The 14,697-nt window shown below is 55.4% G+C and overlaps 1 protein-coding gene across 1 annotated transcript; it reads left to right on the top strand.

Annotated features, from left to right (window-relative positions):
* The first annotated feature begins 317 nt into the window (after positions 1-317).
* SASH3 (SAM and SH3 domain containing 3) lies at positions 318-13,865 on the top strand. Its single transcript, XM_044234648.1, has 8 exons — positions 318-488; positions 7,299-7,394; positions 8,068-8,214; positions 9,864-10,005; positions 10,971-11,119; positions 11,270-11,479; positions 11,618-11,768; positions 12,326-13,865. The coding sequence occupies exons 1-8, from the start codon at positions 432-434 to the stop codon at positions 12,514-12,516; spliced, it is 1,143 nt and encodes a 380-aa protein (XP_044090583.1). The 5' UTR covers positions 318-431; the 3' UTR covers positions 12,517-13,865.
* Positions 13,866-14,697: the final 832 nt, after the last annotated feature.

Below are 14,697 nucleotides of genomic sequence, written 5' to 3'. Positions count from 1 at the left end.
CTTCTGGTCCACGGGATCAGCGGCTTGAGGAGGCCATGTCATGTCAAGTTGATCGGTCACCTCCAAGGAGACGGAGCAGGACGGGTGACGACTGATGTGAGATGGCAGGGCAGGGACTTTTCTCTGCTTGTTCAACCTAAGAGCAGTCTGTATCAGAATCTCTGGAGACCGAAGTTGGGACTTCCTTCCTCCCTAGGGGCCGGCAGGGGCCGCGATTGCTGTAAGAGCAGGTCACGTGGCAGAGCTTCCTGTATGCTGCCGCCGGGTGTCCATGGCCCGCACCCCCAAGCTGCCACCACAGCACTCAGAGTGGCGGCCAGAGGCTCGGTCCATGCCGTGCGCCCTGAACGGTGCTCGCGAGGCTGAGCAAGAGGCCTCGGCATCTCGACACCTAGGATCGCAGGGACGGAGCGTCACCAAGGTAGAGGACCATGTTGCGCCGCAAACCCTCCAATGCCAGCGATAAGGAGCCCACTCAGAAGAGAAAGGTGAGGAGCACCTCCGGGAGCTTGCTTCTTCCTTCCCTCTGCTCTCTCAGCCCTCTGGGACTCCTAGAAGTGGGAAGCACCAAAGGCCAGACGTTGTGTCTGTCAGCAAGGGTCATTCTCCCAAGGACAACGGTACAGGGGCCCAAAGGTTACGAGAGTAACACAAGTACAGAAGAGACTTCCAAAATCTAGAGAATCAGGGTTACAGACCCTTAGAAGTCTAGAGTTACAGAATTCAACCCTACAATGATGGGCTAGAGATCTAAAATAGAGATCTAAAATCAGAGGCCAGAAGTCTAGACTAGATTTCATAAAATTCACTTCTCGAGTTACATCCTTAGACTGTACTCAATTCTCTCTCCCCTACGCTGGTCTTGCCGCTGCTTCTGCCCAAGACTGGTCTCTCAGGAGCCATCTCGCTCACAGGGCCCTGCTGGGCCACCCCAAGAGGCGCCATGATGCTCCTGGGGCCCCTGCCCTCTGGCCATAGCCGGACTCTGCCCACTTGTTTCGGCTGGGTTGCAGCTCCCCAGGCCCACAGGAGAGGACGCCAACCTGGAGAGGGGGCCCAAGGTGATTTCTAGACTCAGGAAAAGGCTCTCCAAACCTGCAGTGGATACAGGGGTTCGACAGGTTCTTCCTAGGCAGGAAGAAGTTATTGTGAAGAATGGGAAATGAAGCTGGTGAGATAGGAAGTAGGGGCTGAGGAGGAAAAATTCAGTGGCGGGATTCTAAAGGCCAAGAGGAAAAGCAGCTGTTGTGGACAGTTGAAATATTCCTCTTCTTGGAGCAGAGGCCAGACCAGAATGTTCCTTGAAGACTGCCAGATCTAGATTTTTCTTGTTGGATTTGAGGATTGCTAGACTTATTGGTTATCGGACTCTCCCAAGCAACCAGCAAGTACATTCCACACATCCTGCGGGATCCTAGGACCATCCCCAAGCAGGCCTGAACCAGGTCCAAGAGATCTAGGCCTAGCCCCAGACCCCACTCGGAAGGCCTCCAGGCCCCGATTGTGTCCAGCTGTTTTCCCCAGGAGCTCAGCCCAGGTGCCCCATGGGGGAGCCCCCTTGTCAGTGGAGCATCTCCACTTCAGCCAAGCCAGCTGAAGGACTGTGCTCCTGGGCACTGGGGTGTATATCCTGCCCCATCTCAGGTCCCGGGGTGGCTACCACTTCCGGCTGTACTCTCCCCACCCCAGGTGCTTCTCTAAGTTGCAGTGGAGGTAGGCAGAGGGGGTGGTAGAGATTCACAAGTCTTCACACAGGCTCCGTCCCCCCCATCCGAGCCCTGCTTGGCGCTAGGCCCAGCAGATTTACCATTGGCTGCTGCTCCTGGGTGAGCAGGTCCCACTTCCCCTTGCTCTCTGGCTGACGGGGGTGGGAAGCAGAGACCGCTGTAGACAATGCTGGGCCCCAAACCACAGGGGAGCTGAGCTGGGGGAAACAGCCTGAGAAAGAGCTGACACTTTGACACTGGGACCCTGTGCCATCTCAGACAGAGGTGCCCAGGGACACACAGAAGCCGGAAGTCCCTGTCTTCTTCTCTAGCTTCCATTATCTGGGTTCTGTATTTGGCGGCTAAGCCTCTGGGATTGTTCCCCCAGGCTTCTCCCAGAAGAAGCAAGGCCCATGTGGCACTCTGAGGTATATATATCCCTCTAGGGAAAATCATCAAAGCAAACCCTGCCTCACCCCTGTCTGAGACTGGGCCAGTCTCGAGAGCCATTCTCCAAGCCTCAATACCATGGAAATGGCCTTGGAGACACCAAGGTTCCAGAAGGTAGAGAAAGCATCTTCCCCGTGCTCAGAGACAGCAGCCCAGCTCCAGCACTGTGACCTTGGGCAAGTCCCTTCTTCTTAGTGGCTGAGGTGACACAGTGGAGGGGAAAGCACAAAGGCAAGTGAGGCCTCTCTCTCCTGTCCCTGCTCCTCCTCTCAAGCCTGCCAGAAGGGAATGCGCTAGGTAGGGGGCCAGAAAGTGGAGTTGAATTCCTACAGGTCCTAGCTGTAGGACCTTGGACAGTTCATTGACCTTCTTCGGGCCACGGTTCCTCACCTTGGAAAAGGAGGTGAGCTCTTGATCTGCACTTCTCAGGAGGCTGTATAGAGGGCCTGGTACAATAAACGAGAGAGCACTCTCTCATGGACACGCGTGTGCACACGACAGGGGAGTGGCAGGGGCGCGGGGAGCGCACTGCAGAGAAGACCAAGCCTCCATCCCAGCCCTGAAGTGGAGGAAACAAGACTTAAAAGCACTCAGAGCCTGCACTGAGGGAGGTCTCACCAGGCGCCAGGTGCCATGCACTCTGCCTGTATCTTAGCTCATTGGCTCTTCATGAGAACTTTGTGAAGCAGAGGCAGATGTTACCCCTATCTCGATTTTATGCCCAAGTCTCAGAGAGATAAAGTGACTTACCCAAGTTCACACAGCTAGTAAGCTGCAGAGCAGGGATCTAAGCCGAAACTTGTCAGTCTCCAGAGTCTTAATCCCTTCTCCCTTTACTCTCTTATCCCCCTACTGATCCCAGAAGCACTAGAAGAATCTGAAGAGCGTAAGAGACTCTACCCCTTAGTAGGAAAGCACACCTCTACCTGACACCCCCACCAGCATACACGTTGCATTTCCAGTGATTGCTCGTTGACTTCAGGCTAATGCCCCAGTTCCTTGGCATAGCTTGCTGGGGCCTTCCATGGCCTTTTCTGCTCCACCTCCCACTAAGTCAGCTATGCTCAGAATGTTTCTAACTATCATTCTTCTTTAAACCTTTCCCAGTTCCTCCTAGAGAAATCCTGGCTCCCTTGCATGGCCCAGCTTAAATATGCCTCCTCCTCCTTGAAGCCCTCCTGAACCCTTCCTCCTCCATCTGTCCTGGAAGCTCCCTCCAAACACCACCGACAGTTTCCATTACACTCAATGCATTTCTATACCAGGAGGTAACTTACTGGGCTCTGAACACAGCAACACACACAGCTTCCAGTGTCACGGACCAGGGTTCGAACACCTGTTCTTGCTTCTGTCCTCTGTGTAACTCTGCCTTGGACACTTCATTTCTGAGCCTCCATCTCCTTGGCTGGGCAGTAGGGATGTTAAAATGGGGCTGTGGTAAGCCTGGAGTGAGCCGGCACACACGAAGGGCTGGACAGGGTGCAGGGCACGTGGGAGGTGTTTAGCCCCTTTCTTACCGGATGCCCACACATGCACAGGCCAGAGCCTGAAGCCCAGAGGGTGCCGGGTATGTGACTGGTACGCTGAAGGGCTGACGGGCTAGTTGCCGAGACACCTGGTGAAAGCCAAGCTCGCTCAGGAAGCAAGGGTAGAAAATGCGGATGGGGAGCAGTGTGAAGTTCTGAGGGGGTGATCAGAGAAGTCTTCCTACAGAGGGCAGCGCCTTTGAAACTGGATTTGGAAAACCTTTCTCTGGATGTATAATATCTGTCCAAAGAAGTGTATAAATTACAAGTGTTGGACTCAATGAACTTCCATAAGGTGAACATTCCCTCATAGGTAGCACCCAGATGAAGAAACAAAGAACTTTCAGGGCACCTGGCTGGTTCTGTCGGTAGAGAATGCAACTCCTGATCTTGGGGTGGTGAGTGCAAGCCCCACTTGGACATAGAGCTTACTTAAACAAACAAAAAGCGCTTCCAACACCCCAGAAGCTTCTCTCATGCCCCTGCCAGTCACTACATGCTCCCTTTCCCTAAGGGTAACCACTATCCTGACTTCCAATGGCATAGCTTAGTTTTGCCGGGTTTTGAACTTTCTATACAAGGAACCATATAAAGTGCTCTGGTGGCTGGCCCCTTCTGCTCTATCTACAGTGTATCCATATTGTCAGGGAGAGCTGTACCTGGCTCATCGCTATGTACCATTCCCTTTGATGACTGCTACAATTCCTGCATCCGTTCTACAGTTGGTGGGCATGTGGGCTGTTTCCAGTCTCACTGGATTTTGAAGGAAGGGAGAAACTGGCTGACGGAGAAGGATGGAAGTTTCCAGGTGGGGCACGCCCTGGGTGAGAGTGTGGAGGGGGTCAGAGGAAAGGCTAAGCACACGTGGACATTTGCTGAGGGCTTGCTGTGTTAGCAGTCACACCTTCTATCCTCACAGCAACCAACCAGGCAGGCGCCCTTGTCTTCATTTTACTCACAAGGACATGGAAGCCCAGAGAAGTGGAAGAATTCTCCCTGCTTTATACAGCTGGTCAACGGCAGAACCAAGATGTGATGACCTGCTAGCTCCGAGCCATTGAGGGTCGGAGAGCTTAAATAATTCATTAATAAAATAACATCTCAGAGTTGAACTCACCAACGTCTGATGCCAGAAAAGTAGCTCTTTCCAAGAGGCCCACAATACTCCCCTCTGACGTGGAAAAGGGGCCACCAGTGTAGGGTACTACCTCCTGCCTGGCACAGGACCCCCAGGAAGGCCTTGCCCCAAAGGGAAACCAGGTGGAAAAATCCAAGGGCACTCAAGAATTTTACCTCATACTCGGGAAGGGGACCATTTCAGGGTCACCAGAGGCTTTCAGGATATGTGGGGTTGGCCCCAAGGTTGGAGGTAGGCTGAGCAAAAGACCACCCTGGCAGGACCTCACCCTTAGTCACCTGGAGCACCTGGAGCCCATGTCCCTGGGCTGAGGAGTGGCCAGCAGGGCCCAAGTCCCAGCGCCACCCCCGTGGCACTTTTGGATTGTTTCCTCCTGCTTTGAGCTAAACCTGGGACAGAGGTGCCCTGACATAAGGTCTCCGGGGGCCACAGGCCCCCCTCCCAGCCCCCAGACTGCAGATTAATGACAGGAAAAGGAAAGAACTGGGGCCCGGTGGTGAGTTTTCTCTCCCCAACAAAGCCCACTTCCGTCTCTGTCATGCTTTCCAGGCTCGCAGTCCCTGGGGCTTCTGGGGCGACTCTCAGCCTCCCGGTCTGCAGACCAAACTGAGGGGCAGTGAAGGGAAGGCCGTAACGGGTCCCATCGATCTATAAATAGCAGCCCAGCCTGCCCTGCTTGGGCCCAGGCCGGACTGGTGCCCACCCTCTCTCTCTGTTCCCTCTTTTCCAGGCAATAAGAGGAGGAAGTTATCCAGGCAGCTGCATCCTAGCCATTCAAGAGGAGGAAATAAACAAAAGGTGGAGGACAGAGGGGGAAAGAAAGGGGGAAAAAGAGGAAAGAATAGTGGGTGGGGGAAACCAAGGAAGGAGGAAGGAGGAGATGCATGGGAACCCGAGTGGTCACCTCATGGTCATGCCATCCCCTGCCTATGCCCGCTTGTGGCCGCCCCTTTCCCAACTCCCCAGTGTAGCACAGAAGAGGCTTTCCTTTTTTTTTTTTTTTAAAGATTTTATTTATTTATTTGACAGAGATCTCAAGTAGGCACAGGGGCAGGCAGAGAGAAAGAGAGGGGGAAACAGGCCCCCCGCCAAGCAGGGAGCCTGTTGCGGGGCTCGATCCCAGGATCCTGGGATCACGACCTGAGCTGAAGGCAGAGGCTTTAACCCACTGAGCCACCCAGGCGCCCCCAGAGGAGGCTTTCTGATGGAGGCCGTGGGTGCCGCATCCAGGCAGCCCTCGTGGCGGTCGTGTCTGATGGCCTGGCCGCTGACCTAGTTTCCGGTGCACTAGCTTGCTGCAACCTCTAGGAAGGTGTGACCCCTGACCCTGATGGCTGACGTGCCTTGGTCAAGAATTACCAGGAGAACCAAACTCCCCAGGAGTCCCCACTGGAGTCCCCAGGAGTTGGGGCCAATTGTGTGTGTGTTGGGGGGCAGGTGCTATTGTCAGTGGATCCCCCCCCCCTTTCATAGGAAAGAGGATGTGAAACTTTCAGCTTTGTGTGGGTTTGGGGCTTCAGTTCCTCAAGCCCTTATCTCTGGTGTCTGCAGTCTATCCCGCTCTATCTTCCTGGCCATCTGTGAACCCTGGTTCCTGTGTATGTCTCTGGTCTTGACTGTTGATCTTGATTCAGGGCTCAGCCTTACTTCTTGTGTGTAAAGCCCGACTCCTTACCTGCTGGGCGCTGGCTTCTGGCTGCTCTCTTGCCTTGAGCATACCTAGATAGTTAAGAAAGCTCATTTCCTGAAAATAGTCTCATCAGTGCAAACAATCGGCCGGGTTTAAAAGTCCAAACACTGGCACCCGTCATCAGCAGTCATCATCACGTTAGTGCCTAAGGTTAAAGGCCGAGATGAAGGAAGAAAAAACAGCAACATTCTTTTCTTAAATGAGCTCCAATCATTCATGTCCGAAATCTGTTGGCACCTTCCCTTAAGAAGCCTCTACCGAGGGTTTCCAGAAAGCAGAATGCCAGGTCTTACTGACTCTGGGGGGATTGCCTTGCTCTTCTTGCCTCAGGGCCAGAGCAAAGAGGCAGCTGCAGGGTTGGGGAAGTTTTGCTCTGTGACGTAAAGGTGACACTGTCGGTAAAGGTGGCGCTGTCGTCATGCTGAGGTGCATCTCTAGCAGGAGATACACTTTTGCTCAGACTCATCTGGTCTTTGCCTCCAGAATTCTGGGGACCCAAGTGCAGGTGCTGGTGGACGTGTGGGCTTTGTGTGAGGCCCAGCTGACGTTGGAGGCTCCTGAGGTGCAGAGCTTGCTCTGGGGGCCCACAGTAGGGGCTACTCTCAGAAGAAGAAGAGCAGGAAGCCCGGGGGGCTCCGAGTACACCTTGACGCTTCAGCTCCTTAGCCCCGGCTCCGCAGGGCACCCGTGGTGCTGCCTAGCCCCGGGGGCTGCTCAGGAGGGCTCCCGGCTCCAGGCTCCGCCAGCCCTTCTCCAGCCACTGAGGGCCCCACCTCTGCTTTTTCCAGCTCTCCCTCCAGCGCTCCAGCAGCTTCAAGGATTTCGCCAAATCCAAACCCGGCTCCCCCGTGGTGAGCGAGAAGGAATTTAATCTGGATGAGAATGTGAGTTGCAGAGCCTCCCAGGGGGATCTGGCTGCGGCCCTGGGTGGGAGAAGAGGCGATCTGGGCATTGCTGAGGAAAGCCTGCTTACATAGAGAAGGCCAGCCCTCCCACCCGCCAAAACTCTGGGCCCTGAGAAATCACCCACATTATTTTCAATTACAAATTACAGTCGACCCTTGAACAACACAGGTTTGAACAGCATGGGTCCACTTGCACGCAGATTTTTTTTTCAATAAATACAGTACAGGACTGTAAATGTATTTTCTCCTCCTTATCATTTTCTTAATAATGTTTTCTTTTCTCTAGCTTACTTTGTAGTAAGAATATAGAATAGAATACAAATACATACAAAATATGTATTAATCCACTGTTATCAGTAAGCCTTCTGGTCAACAGTAGGCTATTAATAATCAGGTTTTGGGAGAGTCAAATGTTATACACGGATTTTCATCTGCACGGGGTGAAGATAGTTGGCACCCCTAACCTGCACATGTTCAAGGGTCAACTCTAATTGTCAAATTAATCACAAATTAATAGGGCTGAATACGGGACTGGGGGCTAGGAGGGAAGGAGATGAGGGCCTCTCATTCCCATATCCTCCCCTATCCTCGGCCAGGACCTGAAGGCCTCCCTCTACCCCTAAATCCTGGACCTCCTCCTTTGTTGTCACAGATTCCAGAAGATGAGTCAGGTGTCCCTACCACAGAAGATGCTGGGAAGAGCGGCAAAAAGCTGGGGAAAAAGTGGAGGGCCGTGATTTCCCGAACCATGAACAGGAAGATGGGCAAGATGATGGTGAAGGCGCTGTCAGAAGAGATGGTGAGGCCTGCGGTCTAGGGGGGCAGGGAGGACACGCAGGGCTGTGGCCTGGTGTGAGCATGGCCTTGACGGCCGCAGCTCGGGTACTGGGCCTGAGGGCCTGATTCAATATGAGAAGGAAGGTCATATGGGAGGAGAACTCACTCCACCATGGACCTGGCAGCAAGACATGGTCCTAAGGGAGCAGGAGTGGGGTCTCAGGAGGGATGAAAGTCTGGGTAACAGAAGCCTCTGAGGAAGGCAGGCCTGAGGAGGACCAGTGGCGCTTGAAAGGGAGCTGCAATTGCTAGAAGCAAATTCGTCCACCTCAAAGTTTCACTTGGAACTAGCCTCTGGGATTGGGAAGACTGGATTGGAAGAGGGGCCCCTACGAGAGAAAATAGAGAAGGCTGGCTTGGGCCCAGGGGGAGAGACAGCTGTGGGGCAGGCATGCAAGTAGCTGACATCACACAGTGAGTCGGCTGTGCTCACGGCTCTTACGGAAGGTTGCCCAGGGGTGGTGTGACTGAGTCAGCTCGTACTGGCTCCTACCTGCTGAGGAGAGTAATTGGTCAAATTTTCAGGAACTTTGTGAGCCAGGTGTGAAACCGAGCCATTACTGAAAATCACATTCTATAAACTTAGAATTAAATAAATTCTATTGAAAATAAAGAGACTATGGGCAATCTTCAAAACCCATAATGTCCTGATTCTTTTTATTTTAAAGGATTTTACTTATTTTTTAACAGACAGAGATCACAAGTAGGCAGAGAGGCAGGCAGAGAGAGGGGGAAGCAGGCTCCCTGCTGAGCAGAGAGCCCGATGCAGGACTCGATCCCAGGACCCTGAGATCATGACCTGAGCCGAAGGCAGAGGCTTTAACCCACTGAGCCACCCAGGCACCCCCATAATGTCCTGGTTCTTATGCTACCTTTCAGTGTTCTCTGTGCCCTTGAGGTTATTTGCATCTGTAGTCTCTGTGTGGGGCCGTGAGCCCCCGTGGTGCGCTGCTCTGTCAGCGACTCACTCCACGGTGGCCAGTATTTACAGCACAGGAATTGGCAGCTGCTAGGAATCAGGGCTCGATTCCTAGAGAGCAGGTTTGTGAAAGGGTGGCCACCGCCCTGAAGTGCGTGGTGAGGCCGAGGAGCTCTGGAGTCCGGCCAGCTTGGTTTGGGGTCCCTGTGTGGCCTTGGGAACGTTCCTCCATGACTTCTCCTCTATAAACTTGGGATGAGCATAGCGCTTGTCTTCAAGGGTCGCTGTGAGGGTGCAGGGAACTGACAGGCGTGCCTGGCACGGAGGAGCGCAGCAGAAGGCAGTTCGTCGCCAGCGTCCCTGCGAGCTGGACTCTGCCCCAGCAGCGGCTCTGAGTGCAAGCTCTGGCATGGGAGCCCTTTGTGCGTGGACATCAGTGTTGGACGCTGACAGAGCACGTTCAAGCAGCGCCCACTGCGTGAGATCGGCGGGCTGAGGACGGTCATTCCCACTTGACAGAAGCAGGGACCTGGGCTCAGAGATTGTGGGGCAGCCTCGGAGCGGCAGAGCTAGGGCTCGAGCCGGGCCCCAGTCCTCCAGAGAGTCCAGGCCCCTCTCCTCTGCCCTCGGCGCTGCCCCATGGGCATCCCAGCCAAGGCTGCTCAGGGCTCCCTGCCTCCCATCCCGCGCAGGGAGACACTCTGGAGGAGGGCTCAAACTCCCCGACATCTCCAGACTGCAGCCTGGACAGCCCTAGCCCTGACAAGATGGCACTGGCCTTTGCTGAGCAGGAAGAGCGTGAGCTCCCAGCACTTAGCCGCCAGGCATCCACAGGTGAGTAGGGGACAGAAGGGGACATCTGCTGAGTCTGGAGAAAAGGACTGGGTGAAGGCGAGGCAGGGGGCTGTCCGGGAGGGGAACTTTCCCAGCCCTCTTCACGTTACATTTTCACAGTAACTTCATGGTGCTGGCACTATTATCCCCACTGTATCGATGTGAGACCTGAGGCTCAGAGAGCTTTTCGCTTGCCCAATATGACCCAGTCTGGAACTCAGGTCTACCCTGGAGGAGCTACCGCTTGCTGTCACCGGGCCACGGAGGGGCCCAAGGGAGACGAGGAGCCCCACTGTGCTCTCGGACCAGCCTGCCCCACCCTTCCAAGGGGAGTTAGAGGCTACAGCCGCCTGGGCCTCTGACATCCCAGGCTGGGGGTGGGGGGCAGAGAGGCTCCAGCTGGGAAGTCTCAGCCTCTTAGACTACAGTCCTTGGTTTGCTGGGCTCCGGGTGCCACTTGGCATCGTATAATGTTCTTCATCCAGCCCTTCCCAGAGAGAAAGAGCCCTTCTGAGTTTCCATGTGATGTTGTACTAGATGCTGAGTCTTATTATGTACAGAAAGTAAAATACGAGTTTAGGGTGTGGTTTCCCAGGTGGAAGGCATCTTCCAGAAGCACTGGACTGGGAGTCAGGAGACCCAGAGCTGAGTGGACCCAGTGCCACCAATTATAAAGCGAGAGGTCTTCAGCGCTCAGTGGGCCTGTCTGGTTTCAGTGTTCCTTTTCTGTGTTCATTGGGCCCAGCTGGTCTCAGAGGCCCTCCCAGTTTGCTCATTCTTTAGTCGGTGAGACAGTTTTCCTTCTGTGGTTAACTGCTTTCATATCTGAGGCCCCAAAGTTGAGGTTGTGCTCCTGCAGGGAGGCCTAGGGATTTCTAGCCACAAAGCGTGGCAGGAACCTGCTGGGCACCGCCCCGGCTGTCTTGGGACAAAGGTGACCCTCCTCCCTGCCCCGTCTCCTGCAGGCAGTGAGCTCTGCAGCCCCAGCCCAGGCTCTGGCAGCTTCGGAGAGGAAGCACCTGCCCCCCAGTACACAGGGCCCTTCTGCGGCAGGGCACGAGTCCACACCGACTTCACTCCCAGCCCCTACGACCATGACTCGCTGAAACTGCAGGTAAGGCTGGCATCCAGGCCTCTCCTGAGCCTGGCAGGCTGTGCCCATGCAGGAGGCTGTATTGAGCCGGGATAGGACGGTGTCCACGGAGCCCAAGGGAATACCCGTCTCCTCACCCCTGCTCCACTCTGCTCTCCTGTCGTCCCACAGAAAGGAGATGTGATCCAGATCATTGAAAAGCCACCTGTGGGCACGTGGCTGGGCCTGCTCCATGGCAGGCTGGGGTCTTTCAAGTTCATCTATGTGGATGTGCTGCCTGAGGAGGCTGTGGGGCCCGCCCGCCCCAGTCGCCGACAAAGCAAGGGCAAGAGGCCCAAGCCCAAGACTCTGCACGAGCTGCTGGAGCGCATAGGCCTGGAGGTTTGAGCCGGGATCTGCGTGGGGTCTAGGACCCGGAGAGGGTTGGAGGCTAGCGCACGGTCAGCTGTGTGGGAGGGGAGGGGTCCCAAGCGAGGTGGCTCCTCAGTGGTCACACCGGTGGCCCGCCTCTGCCTGCAGGAGCATACGTCCACCCTGCTGCTCAATGGCTACCAGACGCTGGAGGACTTCAAAGAGCTGCGGGAAACACACCTCAACGAGCTGAACATCATGGACCCGCAGCACCGGGCCAAGCTGCTCACGGCCGCCGAGCTGCTGCTGGACTATGACAGTGAGCGGGTCTAGGAGCCGGGTGTGTGGGGGGGTGCCTGCAGGTATTCCGGGGAGGGGAGGCCTGCCTCGGCCTGCCCCCTGACCATACTCAGCCCGGCCACCCCTCTGCGGGGCTCAGGCCCTCTCCACGCTTGAATTCCAGTCTCGGGCAAAGTCTGCCGACAGAGAGGCCTTAGAGATGATCAGGTCCAGCTGCCTTTGGGGTTAAAGGGGAGACTTAAGGCCAGCCAAGGAAAGGCATGTACTCAGGACCTCCACACTGGGCAATAGCAGAGCCAGGAAACAAGCGCAGCTTTCTAGCTCCTAGCTGGGTGCTAAAGTAGTTTGAGCTCCTGGGCATGGTCACTGGCTTGGAAACCACCCCTACCTGGTTCTAAGCCGGAAAGGGTGAGAGGGGCAGGGTTGGTGGGGGGTGCCCAGAGGGAGAGACGGCCTACAGTGGACTTCCCAGAGTCCCTACCCCCCCCCCCAAACAGGGGCTTCCTGGGGCTTCTGAACCCCTCCCGGCTAAGGCCCAAGCCCCCCCATATTCCATCTCTTTCTTTGCCCCGGCAGCCGGCAGCGAGGAGGCGGAAGAGGGCGCCGAAAGCAGCCAGGAGCCAGTGGCCAACACAGTGTCTGAACCCAAGGTGGACATTCCTCGAGACTCTGGCTGCTTCGAGGGCTCGGAGAGCGGACGTGATGAGGCGGAGTTGGCAGGCGCTGAGGAGCAGCTGCACGGCCTCTCCCTGGCCGGGGCGCCTTGACGCAGAGGTGGCAGCACAGGCCGAGGCTGGGCCCCAGCAGCAAATATTGCAGGGAGGGACCCGGCCTCCCACGGTGGCCCAGATCCTGAAGGACTGGGGCTGAGCCTGGCCCTAGTCCCCTAGGAGCACCCAGGGCCGCAGGGGCTAGCCAGAGCCCCCGTAGGCTTGTCTGGAGCAGATGAGGAGGCACCCAAGGGCACATCCCACCCGCCCAGCCTGCTCCCTCCACCACCTACTGACAGCACAGAACTTCTGGGCACTGCTTGCTCCCAGCCACAGCAAGTGGGACATGGAGGAGCCGCCCTACCCACATCCCTCACCACCGAGACCCACAACCCTCACCACCGAGGCCCCCAAACCCTCCTCACTCCCACACCACTTTCCCCTGTCACATTCCTCCTGGAAAGGGGGCCAAGTCAGTGTTTCAAGTCAGTTTCAAAACCCTAGGGAAGCTGGCCCTTTAAAAAGACCCGAACGATCATGGGTGGATAGATTTCCCCCAAAGGGTGGATAGATTTCCCCAAACAAGGCTTGAAGAAAGCCAAGTGTTCCTTTCCCACATTCCTTCCCCTTAACTTTTTTTTTTTTGGAGGTTTGGCCACTAACTGGTGGGGATTAGAATGGATTTTGCTGGGGGACTTGCCAGCTCTGACATTCTGAGACATTAAATGTCTGTTCTCCTGTTACCTGTGGCCCAGGACACCAGTGGGGTTTACTGAGGGAGCTGAAGGGGCCTTGGGCTTCCAAATGAAATGGCTCCTCCCGCTCAATCATTCCATGCCTCCCCACATAACTCAAGACAAGCTGCAGCTTCCCCCAGCTTAAAACAATGCCCAGACCTCGTGCAACATAACTCTCCCCTTCCACCCCTGGCCCCGTCCAATGACACTTGCCCTGAAGCCCGATGGCCGATGGTCAGATCTGGCTTCCAAGGACAGAACTGCCCTTTGGAAGTCACATGCAAGTCTGAACTCAGACTTGGCTGCCTTTGTGGGTTCTTACAAGCAAAGAAAGAACAAAGCTTGACCCTGGGGAGTCTGCTACCCCAGCTTTGTTTTGCAAAAGGTTTTAATGTACCCTGAACTCCAGAAGGGGAGGAAGTACATCTGTTGGTGGGGCCTCCCTTGACCTCAGTACCAAGTCTGCCATGAATTCGCAGAGCAACCCTTCCCCCGGGCCCAGCTGGCCTGGGGACAGTGCCCACTACATCTAGGACTGCCTGCTTAGTGAACACACTTCTGGACCTACTACGAGGAACTTTGGTAAAAGCTAGCTTGGGGGAAGGGTTTGGGTGTAAATATGAGGGGATGGGGGGACGAGTTGGCAGCAATAAACATAGGTAGAACTAATTACAGTCTCCAGTTATCTTTCCTGTGGGGAGAGGGCTGGGGGAGGGTCAGCCCAGTATCCTTTGGAGCTGTACTTGGCACAATGATGTCCATTGTCCTTTCAGGGCCATCTGTCCCTTTTCTGAAGATGCCCACTGCCATTGATCCCGCTGACTAAAGCCCCAGTTTGAAGCGCTAACGGTCTCTGCTCTTCCCACTAACAAGCTGTCCCCTGAGTACAGGCACCCAGGGCCACAGGCCTTGCTGGGATTGGAGAGTGGCCTCTTCCTAGAATGATTAACAGGAGCCTTGAGGGCTTCCCCAGCGAGGAAGGGCCAGCACTAGGGGCTGTCCAGGGTCCAAAAGGGAGAGATTTGGATTCGGCTGGGCCTTCCCTCTGAGGCCACCACCTCTTGGGTCCCACCTTGTGCCCACTGAAGCTACACCATTTCCCAGGAGGTGGGACAAAGACAACGACCCCTGGCTTCCTCTGTTTCTGCCGGTGCTAACTGCATCAGGGAGGGCAAACTGGACTGAGAGCTGGCCCCAGAGCCAAGACAAGGCCACTCTGCTTCAAGGCTTTGTTCTCAGCTGCACTCACCCCACTGCCCTTAGTGGCTGTGGGCAGCAGGAGACGGCAAGCCTTACCCTCCCCAAAGAAACAAGGAGAAGCCCAGCCTCAAAGCTCCAACAGTGCTGACTACTGTCACTTAGCGGGCACCCACGCTGGTGCCTGAAATCAAGCACTTTGCCTTGATTCCCTCAGATCATAATCACAGTAACCCGCTGAGGTACATACCGTCGTCTTCTCGTTTTACAGAGGAGGAAACTGTAGCTCAGACAGGTTCAAGAA

Source organism: Neovison vison, chromosome X (assembly GCF_020171115.1).
Source record: "Neovison vison isolate M4711 chromosome X, ASM_NN_V1, whole genome shotgun sequence".
NCBI lineage: Eukaryota > Metazoa > Chordata > Mammalia > Carnivora > Mustelidae > Neogale > Neogale vison.
This window is presented reverse-complemented; position numbering and strand designations above follow the sequence as displayed.